Source organism: Nilaparvata lugens, chromosome 3, assembly GCF_014356525.2.
Source record: "Nilaparvata lugens isolate BPH chromosome 3, ASM1435652v1, whole genome shotgun sequence".
Classification (NCBI taxonomy): Eukaryota; Metazoa; Arthropoda; class Insecta; order Hemiptera; family Delphacidae; genus Nilaparvata; species Nilaparvata lugens.
In genome coordinates, this window is record NC_052506.1 from 86,262,636 (window position 1) to 86,281,577 (window position 18,942).

Genomic DNA, 18,942 nt, shown 5'->3' on the forward strand with positions numbered 1-18,942 from the left:
TAAATAGATATCGATAATAAAAATTATGAGAAGCCTATCTTAGTTTTAAGAGATGAATGAAGTATTATTCACCTTATAATCAGTTTCATTGATGTCAGCCATTGCAAAGCACAGAGTTCTCAAGCCGGATTGAGCGAACTCTTCTAGATGTTGCAGTGTTGTTTCGCGGTACTGCGATGCGTCGGGTGCAAGTCTCTCATAAATTACACTATCAGCGCCCTGAAACATTCATAAAATATTATTGTAGTAAACTTCTATCTAAAACATACAAAGGAAAATATTGTGATAATCATGAAAAACAGAATTGAAGAATAGATATATTAATGGAGAGTTATCGACGTTCAACCAATGAGAGGAGTTGTTTGATTATTCTATACAATCGTCAATATAAATAAAAATTAGAAATCCAAGTAGCCTTATTTTATTATTTTATTTAATCATTCAAAATTACACAACTTACAGAAAAGTACCACAGGCTTATAAGCCCAAAACGGTTCCAATTCTAATTTATACAACAGTCCAAATGTAGCTAGGTTATGTGTCACTTAACATTCATTAATTACACACTCAATTCACAATTCAAAAGACACAAAAATCATTTTAAATTAAATTAAATCAATCACGATCAATTAGAAAATTCTAAACTTTGAAAAAACTATAAAATTTTGAGACCGAGAAGACAATCACACTTTCAAAATTGTTCATTTTTTTCAAATCACGACATATTTCGGCTATATGATGCCATCATCACGTGATTGAAAATAATCACTATTTCCCATTATATAGCCGAAACATGTCGTGATTGAACAATTAAAAAAAATACTTAGATTTCTAATTTTTATTTATATTTAAGAGTAGTCCTAAAGAAAAAACGACAATCATCAATATGTATGGAATTCCAATGATACAAATGTTACGAACTGAACAGAATGTCAATTGAAGAAGCATATCAACTCCTCTATTTTGAATAACGACAGTATTATTTTTTACCAAGTGTCTAGTCTTAGTGATTCCTTAAATGATATTATCATCTATACAGATGACAAATATAACACATACAGAGTCTGTATAATAAGTAACCCGACTGACCTCAGGAAATTTTTTATGGGCAAAATATGTACAATTTTTCATTAGATATCTTCAAAGTAGTCCCTATTGGAGTCGATAACACGCTGATACCGGATTTTCAAATCCCTGAACGCTTCCTGGAAGTCGGCAACCTCTATGCTGTCTAGAGCCCTCGTCATAGCACCTTGAACGTTTTCCAGAGCCCCGAACCGCGTCCCCTTAAGTTGTATCTTGATCTTGGGGAACAAAAAGAAGTCCGGTGGTGCCATATCCGGGCTGTAAGGAGGACGTGGCAACGTTACCCTCGACTGTTTGGCTAACTGCTCGGTGGCGAGCAGGCAGGTGTGCGACGCAGCATTGTCGTGATGGAGGATCCACGAATCGGCAATCCCCGAACGGACTCGATGAACCCGGGCGGTTAGTCGACGGAGCACCTCTCTGTAGTACTGGCCGTTCACAAAGAGTTTGTGCCACCCGGCCAAACTGTAAACGACCAGTATCATTGAGTCCGTCCGGGATACTACTGGTCGTTTACAGTTTGGCCGGGTGGCACAAAATCTTTGTGATCACGACAATGCTCTGTTGCACATCTGCCTGCTCGTCACCGAGCAGTTGGCCAAACAGTCGAGGGTAACGTTGCCACATTCTCCTTACAGCCCGGATATGGCACCACCGGACTTCTTTTTGTTCCCCAAGATCAAGAGACAACTTAAGGGGACGCGGTTCGGGACTCTGGAAAACGTTCAACGTGCTACGACGAGGGCTCTAGACAGCATAGCGGTTGCCGACTTCCAGAGAACGTTCAGGGATTTGAAAATCCGGTATCAGCGTGTTATCGACTCTAATAGGGACTACTTTGAAGATATCTAATAAAAAATTGTACATATTTTGCCCATAAAACATTTCCTGAGGTCAGTCCGGTTACTTATTATACAGACTATGTATATGACCCGTCGCAAAAGCATTAATCTCTGATCAACAATAAATTATTGATTTTATCAAAATCATAGACCAAACTCGATTACAATAACTAACGGTGTGATCAAATTGGATCACATTTTATGTGCAAGTGCACGTTTGGTTATTTATGACCAAGCGTGGCACGTTTGGTTATTTATGACCAAGCGTGGCACGTTTGGTTATTTATGACCAAGCGTGGCACGTTTGGTTATTTATGACCAAGCGTGGCACGTTTGGTTATTTATGACCAAGCGTGGCACGTTTGGTTATTTATGACCAAGCGTGGCACGTTTGGTTATTTATGACCAAGCGTGGCACGTTTGGTTATTTATGACCAAGCGTGGCACGTTTGGTTATTTATGACCAAGCGTGGCACGTTTGGTTATTTATGACCAAGCGTGGCACGTTTGGTTATTTATGACCAAGCGTGGCACGTTTGGTTATTATGACCAAGCGTGGCACGTTTGGTTATTTATGACCAAGCGTGGCACGTTTGGTTATTTATGACCAAGCGTGGCACGTTTGGTTATTTATGACCAAGCGTGGCACGTTTGGTTATTTATGACCAAGCGTGCAGATGAGAAACAAAATCTGGAAAGACCATAGAGCAATAAGAACACTCATACTGAAAGCCTGCACTTGCTGGTTGCGTTCAGTGGGAGCAACTACAGTCACAACGTGTTGGCTCTTTCCCAATTTTGTTTTTTGGCTCATGCATGATCTGACGTGCACTTGCAATTAAACGTATCCAATGTCATCATACCCTAATCCCCTAATGCATATTTACAGTTCGGGTCCTGTAGCTTTGCCTATCGGTGGAGGGCCACTAGACTACAATACTACCCGTTCATAAGCATCAAACCTGTTTGAAAATGTATCTTTCCATAAGCAACAGATGCTCGTTTGTATCTTCTCAAAAGCAACGTGTTGCATCCGAAAAGATACACAAGGAACTTTTTGGAGTTACATCCTTTCAGCACAACACAGCCTATCAGCTGACATTCGTTCAACACGCTCTTTCCATTATTATGTATTAAGTACAGTACAGTAGTCTGCAGTGATAGTGGAAAGCACCATATTGCATAATATTGAGTTGGAAACAAAGTCTGAAGACGCAGTTAGACCAAGTAAGGTCTAAGATTCAAGTCGACGGTTTGGCATTTCTCTTAACGTTTAAATGTTTGAATGTTTATATGTTGCGCATTTACGGCGAAACGCGGTAATAGATTTTCATGAAATTTGACAGGTGTGTTCCTTTTTAAATTGCGCGTCGACGTATATACAAAGTTTTTGGAAATTTTGCATTTCAAGGATAATATAAAAGGAAAAAGAAGCCTCCTTAATACGCCAATATTAGAGTAAAAATCAGACTATAGAATTATTCATCATAAATCAGCTGACAAGTGATTACACAGATGTGTGAAGAAGCCAGTCTATTGCTGTATTTCCATAAGGTCTATAGTTTCAATCAGGTACTTGTGGATGAGAATACTGCGTGAGGTCTACTGTTCACAGAACTACTAGTAGGTTAAACGTTGCAACTCTCTCATTCATGAAAAAACTCTGTGTGTAGGGAGCTTCCTCGATCTAGGTTCTCTGAAGCCTGATGTTTTATGGAAAGTCGTAAATATTAGCCCGCGAACCATGCCTTGCCTGTTTGCAGTTTCAAAATCACGGAGACAAAGCCTACTATAATTTTTCCTACAGGCTACATAGAAAAATAGAAAGAAATTGAATTTAATCATTATGAAATATTCATGTTATTGTATTATTTATTCAATAAAAACTGAGGTATACAATAGGATACAATATTAAAGTGGTACTAACCTTGCAATATAACCTAATTTTTCCATTCGGCATCCTCACAATTACAGACATTCTTTTCCTGGCACTCGTAAATTCTAATACGTTTAAAACAGTGTACGTTTCTCGAGTTTCTAAAGCTACGATTTCTACTTGATGTGGTGTTCTTGTATCAAAAACAAAGCCGAATGCTTTAGCGCCCTGTAATAAAGCTCGTTCATCTGCAACATAAATTCAATACATCTCAGATTAGTGTCAGGCAGTGAAATGGGAGAAAAACATCTTAAATAGATATTTTATGAAAATATTTCTTACACATCAAATCAAATATGTACTAATAAGTATTGACAAATAGTAATATCAATCAAAAACAAAGTTGACGTGATTTTTGCTTTATTGAAGAGGAGACTTGCATATTTTTCTCAAATTTTTCTGACCAGTAGTTTTTGTAGGGTTTGTGTACCATCTGCCTCAAAAAAGTGACTTTTGAAGCCCTATTGTTAGCTAACAGAAGCTTATAAAAATATTTTAATTGCATAGATTATGTCCTAAGAACCTGTTCAATAGATTAGAAGAAGAAAAAAATTAATATAAATATTGAATGCACAACCTTAATTATATATTAAGCTATTTACCATTACACTTCAACTACAATAAATTACAAAAGACAAATCATTTCATGATGACACCACTACTGAGATTCACAATAATCTTTCAAAAAATTGACAGTCTGCAATGAGAAGATAAATATTGCACTCGAAGAATAACAGGATGGATAATTTTATACCTTCAGAAGCTTAAAACCAGAATTGAAAAAACAGCATTCATCTTGGTATACTATTTAGTGCATTGCATTCAGTTACTAAAGTAAAATAAATAAATGGAATAAAAAATAAAGGAATATGATTTTACCTGGTGATGACGCATGATAAACTATCTCTCCTGTTTCAGGGACTTTTTCGGGAATGACAGTGTGACAGACCGCCATCAATGTTAGAAACTCTTTTATCGTTTCTGATTTAGGCCCGCGTTGAACAAGATGCTGAAAATGATACAATTGCTATTATTTTCCAATATTATTACATTTGAATTACATGTTATTTAATTCAATAGACTGAATGGTTTAACAAGAAGTTAACTTTATTAATTCAATTAAATGAAAGTCAGAGCTCAGAAACTTATAAAATTTCAATTCAAATTAGTTTACTGAGGGCATCACCTTATAAAAACACAATAAAACAATCTACTATGGCAGTTCTTAGTTACTGGCACTCCGTAACACCGTGCATTATTCACCACTTAACGACTTGAAAGTGAAATAAAAAGAATGAGTGATTCAGAAAAATTAGAGCGTGTCTCACATTTTTTACCAGTTCTGAATCTTTCATCCAGTAAGTTTGTGGCGAAAAGACTCTAACAGAATATTGTCTATCAATAACAACATTTTCTCTAACCTACAATATTTTACTGACAGAAATAATAGAGCGTGTCTCACATTTTTTCCAGTTCTCAACCTTTCATCCAGTAAGTTTGGAGCAAAAATACTCGAACAGAATATTGTCTATCAATAACAATATTTTCTCTAACCTAAAATATTTTAATATGGATTTTTATGAAGTGAATCCTATAAGTTACCTGGATAAGCATCGATTCAGTGGGATCATCCGTCGTTGGAGCGAAATAGATTTCATCAGCTACGGAGCATTGTTTGAATTCCATCACATTTCTAGTCAATGTCCCAGTCTTATCAGAAAATATATATTTAACCTGAAAAAATAACATGAGATGGAATTGAATGTTTTTCTATAATATTAATTATGAAGAAGATGTTGTGAAAATGGAATTTTCAAAGTATATAACTGTAAAAACATTAATATACTATTATACTCATGAAGCCAATTGTTTTGTATGGAGCAGAGACATGGGTTTTGACAAAGAAGCATGAGGATCTATTAAATATTTGGGAGCGAAAGATTTTGAGAAAGATATTTGGCCCTGTATATGTTAATGGTGAATGGCGAATACGATCAAATCAAGAGCTGCGTGATATGTACCAGAAATGTCAAATTGTTGACGAGATAAAAGTGAGGCGTTTGAGAGTTGGTTGGGACACGTTGAGAGGATGAGTGACTCAAGAATTGTAAAAAAGGTCTTCAGGAACAACCCAGGAGGGAGAAGGCTGAGAGGACGTCCGAGAAAGCGTTGGCTGGAGGATGTGGAGGACGACATTAGGAAGCTGGGTGTCAGGGGATGGAGACGTAATGCTGCCGATAGAGACGAATGGAGAGGCTTTTTGAAGGAGGTCAAGGCTCTGAATGAGCTGTAGCGCCAAGGAGTAAGTAAGTATACTATCATACTATCCATCTTGATGATATCCTCGATACATATTATACTATACAGTGAGGTATCATTTTAAAAACTTTGAATAATGTTATATTATTGAAAATGTATAAAAATATTATGTAATGTTCCTGAATTCATGAATAAACTCCTATGGATGTGTTGTCCAACATCCAGAGAAATTATTAGTATTATTATTATACTATAGTAGGCTTTAATAGCTTGATATTAATGTAAAATTGAGTTGAATTACTAAAACATACATGACAATTAAAATACTCGAACTATCAACACTTATATGTCAGTTATTATGATCTACATACATAATTAAATATCATTTGATATAGTTTGATCTATTTTCTGGTTATTGGTTTTTTAGAGGGTTCGCGGTATTCGGGTTTTCTGGGAATATAATACAAGATTGATAGGAAATGAATAGAAACATCATTATTATTTGAAAATTATTACTTTCAGAGACAAATATTTTTTGAATGATCTTGATTATTACATTGGTAAAATTATTTGATTAAGATGAATTGAATCAAGAGACAATAATATTATCACAAGTTAATTGGAACTTGGGTACCTACTCAGACATATTTCAGCTTAAATTTTTTTCACAAACAAAAATATAGATTGATTTAATTGTTCCAACGGTTTTCTCTTTAGATGAGAAAAAAGTGAAGGTAATGTAAGTAGCTTCATCCTTACCATTCCTAATTCTTCATTCAAATTCGATGTTCTAGCCATTGCTGGTGTATTCGATTCTTCATGATACATATCAATGTCCATGTTTATGAAAATCGCCTAAAAAATTGAACAGATAAATATTAGCAGTCTTACAAATAGTCATAGAACTAGTCTTAACAAACTTTATGAAAACGTGAAAATATTAATCTAAACATTATATAAAGAGTATAATTCATATATAAATCATACTGGGAGATTTAATGAAGAATCATTTTCCCAAATTTATATTGAACAAGAATTTTATGAACTTTATTGATATGAAAATCATTGCAATTATTCTACTATTATAAAAAGCACAGTTCATAGTATCCATAGATTGACAGAAAATTTATTAGTTTTGTCATCATATTATAGTACAATCGGATCTATTTTGTTCTATGCCAAGAAATGTAATCTCTCCAGTCAGGTCTAGGATAGTTTCACATTTCGCTCGTAGGTTGCATAAGTATCGCGTTTATATCTTTTAATTTATTCAAATATTCTAAATATGTTCTGGAAACGAAAGGAAATATATTACTCACTTGAACAAATCGGACGATTTCCAAGGTAACTTGTAGCGATATTGGAATGAGATTGTTATACAAAATTACAAAAGTCAACAAATTATATCCAAAACTCCTATTAAATACAGCTGAAACAAAAAAAACTCAGTATCAATTATTGTGATACACTACAAATTATTGCAATAGACTTAATAATAAAATGAGTCAATTTAAAGTAAGTAAAATATGATGTTCTAAGCAACCTAACCTAACCATTTCCCCGTCAACGCTTGGATATAAAATGAAAATGAGTGAATAAAAGGTTCTAAGGTCTAATAGTCCTAATCTAATTTTATCAAGAATTATTCTCATCAAAGCTTACAATCATGTGAAATGAAAATAACCTTTATCAGAGATTGACAATGGTGTAATAACCGAAACCGGTCTTTCTAAGTATCAATAAATCTGTGGTTTTTTGACAATTTCTTGGTCTTTTTCATTCAATATGAAAATAACCTCATACAATACTTTTCAAGACTAATACCCAGCTTCTATGATATTAATTAGTTCTAATGTACCATTGAATCTATGTTTAATAGCTCATAAGAATTAATAATTTTCCTAAAACCCGGGCCTAAATCTTATAACTATGATGGTCTAGTTATTGCTAAGGCAAGACATATAAGGATGTAGATTGTTTAAATTGAGCTGTACGATCTCTCACACCTAAGCAGTCAATGAGATTGAGGCTTAGAAAGAAAAAAATTACAGTCAAATGCGGAAATGCCAAGGTATTATGTTTAATTTTTCAACGATGATCTATTCTGCAATTGCAACAGCATCATTATAGTACAATCTATCTATGACTGTATGGTTATGGCTATATCTAGCCTATATCATTAATCATTTCAACTTGAAAATGGACAAAGTAGGTCGAAACTAGTCGTTGAATTGTTTTCAAGTTTTAAAATGTTTTGAATAAAAAGGGTACTTCAAGTTTTATATTGTTTTTATTAATTAGTACAATCTATGTTTTATTTAAATATTTTTCTATTGATATTACCATAGAGAAACAATAGCGTAAGTAGATATCCCATGGTATATACGGCGTTTATGTGGCAACTTTTACTGTTATCTCAAGCCGATTACTGTTAATTATTGTCGAATTTTACTGTTTTGTTGGGGTGAGAGTGAATGAACTGCACAATATGAGAGACTACCAGTGTCACATAGCTTCACGGGAAAGAATTACATGAACTATCGGCTTGAGATAACAGTAAAAGGTGCGACATAAAACGCCCTATATACCATGGGATATCTACTTCCGCTATTGTTTCTCTATGGTAATATCAATAGAAATATATTCAAATAAAACTTAGATTGTACTAATTAATAAAAACAATATAAAACTTTAAGTACCCTTTTTATTAAAAACATTTTAAAACTTTAAAACAATTCAACGATTCCCTATACCATGGGATATCTACTTATGCTATTGTTTCTCTACTCATTTAATATGATTACTTGAGACTAATCATCATATTTCAACTAATTTCGTCCGACATGAGAGATTCATAAGTAGAAAAAGTGCAACCAATTCTGTACAGATAATGATCCAATTTCGCTGTTATTATTTTCGCAGAATATTTTACGTTCAATCTAATAGCAAGTCATCTCTCGATGAAAACTTAAAGTCTCACTAACATGCTATTAGGCTCGTACAAGGTTTTTGTTTTCTAAACATCCAGAGAGTTTGAGTTGATCATTCTAAACAGTACATATCATTCAAATTTTCTTAAATATAGAATTTAATCACCTAAGACCCAAGTAATTGCCTGATTTAACATTTCTCCTGCACTGGAAAATTAGGTTACTACTTTGAAAATTGACTCAATATAATTAATTTTATTCGAATAGTTCGTTTGAGAGAGCACGTTTAATCAATATTCTAGGTCACTATTATGTAATGTTCCGCAGCTTCATTCGCCTACATGCCCACATTAATTTCATTCTTTCTGATCTATCCTTTCTCAGCTGTTCGATGTTGTGGGGTTCAAGTCTACTTCCCTCCTCCTCCTCCTCCCCGAAGGAAACTCTGCAATTTTGTCTGGAGATTTCTCTATTTTGAATATTCTCCTCCACAGTAATACTAGCCTTCTCACAATTCTTCAGCGTCTGCACAAACCATGCCAGTCTAATTTTAAATAAATACTATTATGAATAAAATATTGAAAGATGATTACCTTGAAGATTTAAGTACCAGTCTGTTTTTGTGTGCGCATTCGTCCAAATCTGGTTCCAAATGGCACTAACTAAGCAAAGGACTATCAAAAGAAAGAATAGGCAGAGGACCTGCAACAAAAACAAACGCTTTAAAACAATTGTCTAACGAGGATGAGCTAACAATTTAGTTGATTGAAATAGAAAAATATGGAAGACAAAGATCGGATATGTAGGATATGAGATTTTAGCGATAGTTATTCTATTTTGACTTATGATGTTATCATCATATGAAAGTAGTCATGTGATTAATTCAAAAAGCAACATCGTTGATAAAATAAATAAACAAGCTAGTTTTTACGATAAAAGCTCAAAGTATAGATTAAGAATATTATATAAAATGTGAATGTGTGGAACTAATAAAAGTTTTATTGATTTGTATCAGGATATTTATTTAAAGAATAATATCTTACAGATATAGAATAAAATATAGTGATGATCGATATTGTAATCATAGCAACATTATTACATTATTGCATCACATATCTCTATTTAATTATATTTTATTGATAGTACTAAATATGCTAATTCTATTATCAATGAATTTGTATTTACATTATTTAATATCATTACTTGTGACTAATATTTTTATCATTAATTAAACATGACTTAATGTACGATTGAATTTCATACAGTTTAGGGTAATAATGAGAATAACCACTTCATTAGAAGATAATGAATTTGGTCAATCAAATAGAACCAGAATTTTACAAAAACTTTAGCTCTTCCTTTTCAACTGAATACTATTCTGTGCAATTAGGACTACAGTATCTAACAATCAACATTTCAACATAGAAGAAATTTGGAACATGAATTATCTAAAGTAACCTACCATGGGATACCTTCTTATACTATCTTTCCTCTATGGTATAACTGAGACGATCCTTCCACTTGAAAATAACTAAGTATGCTTCTGTGAAATTTCAATCAATAATCTTCATGTGCATTAATACCTACTGTATACCCTGCAAAGTTTTATTAGCAAAAGTGGAGCTTCTTCATACCTTTAGCATACATTTAGCATACATTTAGCAAAATGATGTAAACCGTATGAGAGTTGAAAATTTCAAAAACAGTAAACAGTGTTTGTCATTCATCTCTACTTAACCACAAACTCTAACCACCAGAGTTAGGCCCAGTTGCACAATAGCCGGTTAAATTTTACCGTGATCAATTTCACGAGAACCAATCAGAGCAGGCGTTTTTGAAAATACGGCTTCTGATTGATTCTCGTGGTATTAATCACGGTTAAAATTTAACCGGCTGCTGTGCAACCGAAACTAAGTGTCTTATTTTCTCATAAAACATATGAATTGTTTTCAAATGAAATTTTCGCTTGACAATTACCTGTGTGTTTATTCTCTCAAAATGTATGAATTGCTAATGAAGTATTTTAATGAGGCTACTTGAATGTTCAATCATAGAAAATAACTATACTCCGTTCAAATCAACTTCTTACTTGGGATAGACATGCGCAGCGGAGAAGGCATACAGCGGTAGGGATACAACGGCGGCTATGTTGCCATTGTTTACCAGCTGGCGTTCTCTAATTTCCAGTGAGTATTCAAGCGCTCATGTTAAACTAAGGTAGTTTCCTATCTGCAATCACAGACTCAACTGACTCTATTCGACAAATTGACAACTACGCTTCCACCTATGACTCAATCCATCACTGCAATTGGCTGATCTCCCTCCATTTCTCTGCGCCGCAAATTCCTCCAAGTCTGAAGAAGATTTGCACGGAGTATAGTATCCTTGTCATATTTTTAAATTAAACATGATTGGATAAAAATTGTTTATAAAAAACAGTTTTACATTGACTAGTTTCGACATTACATTCTAAAATTTTGATTTTGAAAAACGAATTTTCAAAAACATTTAAATGTCGAAACTACGTAGTTGTGTTTAATTTTAAAATATCACAAGGTGTTTTAAAATAAAATATTAGTTTGGCAATTACCTGCGTGTTCGTTAACCTATCGATAGTGGAACGTTTGAGGGGCGCGGCTGTAGCATTCTTCATCAGCTTCGATTCGTGTCCGGTGTAGATGACCAATCCAAAAACCCAGCTGGTGTTCCTCAGCATAGCTCCTCTCAACAATATCCTATCAGGTCCCAAAGGAATCGGCCTGAAACATTGGCAGCAACAATCACTTTATTACAAAATAGTCGTGAGTATTATGTGAGTCAGGAAATATTTTGTCTATATACCTTCTCCTATATTCTTGACGAGGTGTTACATATGGTGGGGAAACCCATGACAAATTACACTAACAAAAAAAACGTTGTTATCAGTTCCAAGCCTGTTTCAAATTGTTCATTGATTTTTTAAACTGATTCAGAAGATTTAGAATGGAAAAAAAATTCATATTGATTACGTTTTAAACCTAGAACCTAATTCTTTTCTCTTAGTTCTCAGAAAGGAATCCCGATCATTTTTTTTGGCAAGAAAACAAGTTATTTTTCCTACAGATACCTTGAAAAGTGACCATTTCTGCACTGATTGCAGGCCGCAAAGAATCACTTTTCCGCTCTAGTGCACAAAGTATTACTATGCGTACCCCAGATTTGTAGCATGACAACGCAAAATAGTTAGTAGGTTATATGGAGCACCAGTGCAGGAAAATCAAACTTAAGTTGGTAACACTGACTGTGGTAAAGTGAGGTCCAAGTTATAATGGCAGTGGAGAACAGCGTTGCCTATTTATTATGTGCCTTGATTAATTATATTTCTACATATTCAAAAACAGATTTGGCTTCGTTGTGGAGTAAAGGATAGTACTACCTACTTTGTCGAACGATAGACAAGGATAGCAACATCAAAGTTTATCAAATAATGTCATTATAACGTGGACCTCACTATAGTCATTTCAATGCTTACATAAGATAAACCCCCTTCAAGCAGTCAGATAAATTTTCAATTGAATTACTAATCATTATAATTTTATTATTATTATTCAATTTTAAATAAATTAAGGTTTTTATTAATAATGAAATTACACAGAAAAACATTTGATGGATTTCAGGGAATTTTTCCCATAATTACCCACTTTTCATATTCAATGGTAACTGTAGGAAAAATTTAATGTGAAATACGTGCGCAAAGTTCGTTTCCTGCACTCAAGAAACCATTATTCCGCACTCGCCTACGGCTCGTGCGAAAACGTTTCTTTCGGTGCAGCAAACTGTCACTTTGCGCACTAGTTGCACAAATAACTATTCTCTCTTACTAGGTGGTTTTTCCAAGATATAAGATATCTTTTGCATAGGGATCCATTATCAATCCATCATAAATAAATAAATGAACATATACTATATTGAACTAGAAATATAGTTTGAATTATTCACGTTCCCTACTAAAAATTATAGTCATGAGAACTTTATAACTGCGAAAATATTGATAGTAAAGCCTGACATAAATAATTCTTCTGTTCTGGAGTTTTGAATGAGTATGACCAGAATCTTTAGAGAATGGATGACAACTTGAAAAATGAATCTTCATATAATGTTTAGACCTTAGACCAGTTATAGAATAGACACGGCCCATTGTATATTAGTACTGAAAGTCGATGAAGCAAACATCTACTGCCATATCGCCATATCGTGAGGTCAGCATCGGATAAAAAACTTTTCTGCAGAGTTTGTTTACATTGTTTTCTATTTCTATTTCAGCGAGAGCTTACCATTTTCATAAATAATAATTTACTTCCATCTGAAATAGACACTATCAGAAAACAATGTAAACAAACTCTACAGAAAAATTTTTTATCCGATGCTGACGTCACGATATGGAGATATGGCAGTAGATGTTGGCTTCAGAGGCTAGACTTCCCAGCGTGTCTATTCTATAACTGGTCTAAGGTTTAGACAATCTTTTGACAACTTTCATTTGTCACTTCCCTAAACTAGCAACAATAATCACATTTTTGGAGAATAAACATCACATGTTTATAGACTATCTACATTTTAATATATCATTTATTTTGAAAAAATTTGGAGCACATATGAAAATCCAAAAAAAATTCTTGTCTATACTATTATTATTCTGTCAGATCAACTTACTGTTTGTTTTTCTCTCTGAATGTGCCATTGAATTCGTAGATTTGCCTGTTGGGCAGCTCACACTCGACAGTCGCTCTGAACAGAACCAAATCCTTGGTTTCCAGTAGTTTGGCTGTTTCTGGAATACCTTGCCTGATTTTCAGATTTGTTTCTCCGTCCAAATTCATTGTTTCTATGTAGCACATGGCTTGCGGCTCGCTGCAACAAATCAATTTCAAAAGTATAGCAACAGTTCTAGTCGTATAGTACAAAGTAGTATAGTATAGTACTATACTATATACTATAATACTATAGTATTTTACTATATACTATATACTATACTAAATACTATAGTATAGTAAAAGTATAGTACAGTTCTAGTCGAGACGCCGATGAGTGAACATCGTTATCGGTTCGCTCTAGCCTAGGTCTCCAGCCTGGCGTGCCGGTCGTTGTAATACGTTATCATGTACTCATATAACGAGTGTTTATACTAAAAGTTGAATCGTGATCTACTTTTTATTACTATTAAGCGTGTATAGTGTGGTCAGTGACTATCAGAATATACAAACAACTTCTACGATGGGGTCTTGTTCCAAGTGTGCAAACAAAATCAAACATCAAAAAGATAGGCTTACGTGCTCAACCTGTAAATCAACTTTCCATATAAAATGTGTTAAAGTTGACTTCACGAAACTCGATAAGGATACGTGGAAATGCAACTCTTGTTTGGGTGAAGACTCGTCTGATTCCAGCCACAGTGATTCGCCGTTATCACAATCTAAAGACGCAATCCTTGCGTCCATAGCCAGTATGCGGACAAACATGGAAAAGCAGATAGGTGGAGTGGCCACTAATGTAACTGACATTAAGAATGAACTAGTAGGTGTCAATAGCGCTATCAACAAAATGCAGGACACTCTCGCACTGCTTGCATCTGATAATGAATCACATAAGTCGGAGTTTTTGAAAATTAGGGAAGAAAATGACAAGCTGAAAAAGACTGTTCATCTTCTTGATGACAAAATCAAAGATATGGAACAGTTTAGCAGAAAAGACAACATAGAAATTACAGGTGTTCCGTACAACCGAGGTGAAGATTTATATGGTTTGTTGGACAGAATCGCTGCCGTTATTGATGTCAACTACAACATAAACTTTATTTCAACCGTGCACCGCTTAGGCGTGACTAACGAACGTCCCAATCCACCTATAATTGTCAAGTTCATATCTAGAGACTACAAGTCTTCGTGGATAGGAGCTGCACGGGCCAATCGCAAGAAACTGACAGCTGCTTCGCTATCCATCAACTGGCCCCCAACCTCTGTGTACGTCAACGAGCATCTTTCCCCAACCAACAAATTCATCCTGGGAAACGCGAAACGTCTCGTCCGCGAGAAAAAACTTGCAGCTGCATGGACAAGGGATTGCAGAATATACGTCAAGAAGTCTGCAGAGTCCGGAGCACCAATCACGCTGATCAAAACTATTCAGCAGATGGAGAACTTCACGACAGATGCGTCGGTCAACGTCAGCGTCGACGCCTCGGGCTGAGGATGAGTAAAACAATTATAATTTCTATACAATTAAACTATGACTGGACTTTGGATTATGTTAAACTCTCACCTAGGATAAGAACTCTATTTGTTTTTTTTTTCATCCTTCAAGTTATGAACTCAAATATCTAGGTTTTATTCTGATAGTCTAATTATTATATGTGTATGTATGTATGAATATATATATATATATATATATATATATATATATATATATATATATTCATATGTGGCCTGCAGTTGAACGCTCTCACACTGCTGTTATATAGTTGGTGACTTGATTATAAAACGCTTAGTTAGGATGTAAATATCATATCATTGTGTGAATGAATGAATAGCAATGTAAGCACTTATTGGTGCTACCCAGAGAGTAGCTCTCTCTTTCTATCCTCACTGGTGCTACCACAGCTCAATTAAGATTACTAAGCTTACTGTGTTTCACCAATATTGTAGGTTCAAATTCCACAAATGGATGAATTAATAACCATGAATAATATCGTAATGCCATTAGTTTCTGATAGGCTATACATATTTTTTTTCTATGCCACACATATATAATACCAAACTTGTCTTAAACTTATGCATCGTAAATTTGTTTATCTTAACATAGGTCATAGCTGAAATTATGATTGTTTACGTTGTTATGAATAGGTAAACATTTTATTTTAATTATTTTATTCACAATCACAATCATAATTAAAATATGATTGGGAAAAGACAACAGGCATAGCCCAAAACTGTCTTCTCCCAAATTTTTTACAAATAAAAGTCTCCAAAAAGGAGGTTAGATTCCACTTTTCACTTCAAAAAGTCCAATTTACACTTCAAAACTAATGCCTAAACTAAAAATTTTAAATTTTGATATTTTAAAACTAATTAACATAGTCGAACTTAGTCTCTGTTGTGCAATGCATCTTGCATTGCACCTTGAAATTGCTTCAGAGTCAAGTTTGCAATCTGTGCTTGGGCTTTATTTTATCAGACCGCTGACCTATTCAAGCCTTCACTCTATTTTGTTCAACATAATTTTCTTTTCATCTATGGGTTATTGTCATCTAAAAGAAAAACATAAAAATAGTAGTAACGCTTTTCTTCCTCTCCTGCTTTAACATGTTAAATTAGTGAAACGAAATAGTTACATTTCTACTATAATAATTACTATAAATAACGGCTGTCACGTTGGGATGCCGATCATAAGGCACTAGAAGGTGGATGATAAGAGAATCGTTTGATGAACTTGATGTATCTCTAATAAGATGCACAGAGTGTGCTGATATATTTGACTTTCATGGTAAATTTAGTAATAGAGATTCTATGGGAAACGGCAGTGGCATGGGCTTCTCGGTCATTCATCAGAACATACGTAGTTATAGACGTAACTTTGACGAATTTTCAACAGTATTACAGGGATTAGGGCATAAGTTTAACTGCATAATATTAACTGAGGCATGGCTTAACGACGACAGCCATCCAATTAACATTTCAGGTTACCATTCTTTTAGATCATTCAATAATCTGAACCAGAGCGATGGGTTGGTGGTCTACATCGATGAAGGACTTCCAGTCACTTGCAATGAACTGGTACTGGGCGGTCTGGCCACCTGTCTCTCTCTCACCTTTACCTGGGCGGGGGCGGCATGCGAAATTCTAGCTGTCTACCGCAGCCCCAGCACTAATCTAACTACATTCATAAACGCGTTAAACGTATATTGCAATGAACAATCGCCAGGTGTCGTCCGAATTCTGGCAGGTGATTTCAATTGCGATACGTTGAATGTTGCCCCTGGCTCTGTTGAGGAGCATTATATCGATATTTTGAGTGACGCAGGATTTGTGCCCTGTATTGACAAGGTTACACGGCCGGCCAGCGGAACCTGTATTGACCACTTTTTTGTCAAGCTTCCGCGTTTCTTCAATGCATCTTCTGTTATTCTGCAGTCCTCGGTTACCGATCACTATGCTATTTGCTTGAATATATTATCGACAAAAACTCATAAGCCGCCTAATACAGATAGAGTCATTATTAAAACAGACTGGAAAAAGGTGAGGAACACACTTTCTAGTCACAATTGGAATAGAGTCATTGAACAAAACAACGTTGACAATGCAACAGATATTCTCATTGAATCGGTACAAAACATAATTGCCGAAAAATCACATGAAGTAAAAGTTTCATCTAGAAATACTCAACTCAAACCATGGATAACTGCTGGGCTAGTAAATTCTATTCGACATCGTGATAAACTCAGAAAAAAACTCAATAGACAACCATTTAACTATCTCCTTAGAAATGAGTTTACTCAATATAGAAATATGCTACATTCAGCAATCAAGCGAGCCAAGTATAACTATTACAAAAACAAAGTTGAAGAAGCGACTGGTAACCCTAGAAAATTTTGGTCGGTTATAAACGAAATCTCAGGTCGTATAGATAATAGTAAATCATTCCCCGTAAGTGCATTCTCCCGCCCTGGTGAAGTCATCGACTCTCAAAAAACTAAAGAAATTGCCAACCAATTTAATCAATATTTTGCCAAAGTTGGGACAAACCTAGCAAATTCTATAATAACCCAGGATGAACCAGTAGTGAGAGATGATGAACATGCTGCGGACTCTGAATTTCAACTGCAACCGGTCTCAAGGCAGGAATTGGAGGAGGTAGTGAAGAGTTTGAAAGGGCGATCAGCTCCAGGTTGTGATGGAATCCCTACTAGAGTGATTAAAAACAATATTGACATATTAATACATCCTATCCTACATATAGTCAATTTAAGCATTCTGGTTGGACACTTTCCTTGCGCTCTCAAAACAGCCAGAGTAATACCTATTTATAAATCAGGCCCCAAAGGCATATTCTCCAATTACAGACCTATTTCTTTGTTGGCAACATTATCTAAAATAATCGAAAAGTGTATAAAAATACAACTGACTAAGTATTTAAACGAGTACAATCTCATCTCCAACTCACAGTATGGTTTTCAAAAGTCCAAAAATACATCTGATACTCTTTTCAATATGTCTAGGGCTATCTCAAGTAGTATTAAATCAAGAAGAAAAGTACTGATAACCTTTTTGGACTTGGCAAAAGCCTTTGATACAGTTGACAGGAGAATTTTAATAAAAAAACTTGAATCATTGGGGATAAAAAATATCTCTCTCCGATGGTTTAAGAGTTACTTTCACAATCGACAGCAATCAGTTTGCATAAATGGTGAAAATAGTGATAAAGAGAATGTTGAGTATGGGGTAGTCCAGGGAAGCACCCTTGGGCCACTGCTATTCCTAATCTATATCAACAATCTGTCAAAATTAGTAGTTGAAGGTGAGTTGTATCTGTTTGCTGATGACACAGCACTAGTGTCTACTGGGAGCACTTGGGAGGAGGCCTACATGAGTGCTTCAATTGATTTGTCAAAAATAAAGAACTGGTTTGATCACAATAGCCTTACAGTAAATGTGGAAAAAACGAAGTTTATGCCAATAGTTACAAGAAATCAAGCTGATCCAGGCTCTCTAATACTAACGATGCATTCTTGTAATAATCCCAGGTCTGCTGGATGTAATTGTAGTATGATTGAGCGCGTTGATCATTACAAATACCTGGGCGTTGTCTTGGATTCCAAGATGAGTTGGGTACAACATGTCCAGTGTGCTAAGAATAG

General features: G+C 34.8%; 1 protein-coding gene across 2 annotated transcripts in view; it reads right to left on the reverse strand.

Moving 5' to 3' along the window:
• The window catches only part of LOC111049786 (phospholipid-transporting ATPase IA), a 45,634-nt gene that overhangs the window by 22,839 nt on the left and 3,853 nt on the right, over nucleotides 1–18,942 (reverse strand). For both annotated transcript variants that reach the window (XM_039424896.1, XM_039424895.1), the window contains exons 2-10: nucleotides 13,746–13,943; nucleotides 11,644–11,812; nucleotides 9,647–9,755; nucleotides 7,443–7,552; nucleotides 6,883–6,978; nucleotides 5,467–5,598; nucleotides 4,744–4,873; nucleotides 3,856–4,052; nucleotides 73–219 (exon numbers count right to left, since the gene is read on the reverse strand). In XM_039424896.1, the coding sequence (XP_039280830.1) occupies nucleotides 73–219; nucleotides 3,856–4,052; nucleotides 4,744–4,873; nucleotides 5,467–5,598; nucleotides 6,883–6,978; nucleotides 7,443–7,552; nucleotides 9,647–9,755; nucleotides 11,644–11,812; nucleotides 13,746–13,943 (1,288 nt within the window). The remainder of the gene's footprint in view (nucleotides 1–72; nucleotides 220–3,855; nucleotides 4,053–4,743; nucleotides 4,874–5,466; nucleotides 5,599–6,882; nucleotides 6,979–7,442; nucleotides 7,553–9,646; nucleotides 9,756–11,643; nucleotides 11,813–13,745; nucleotides 13,944–18,942) is intronic.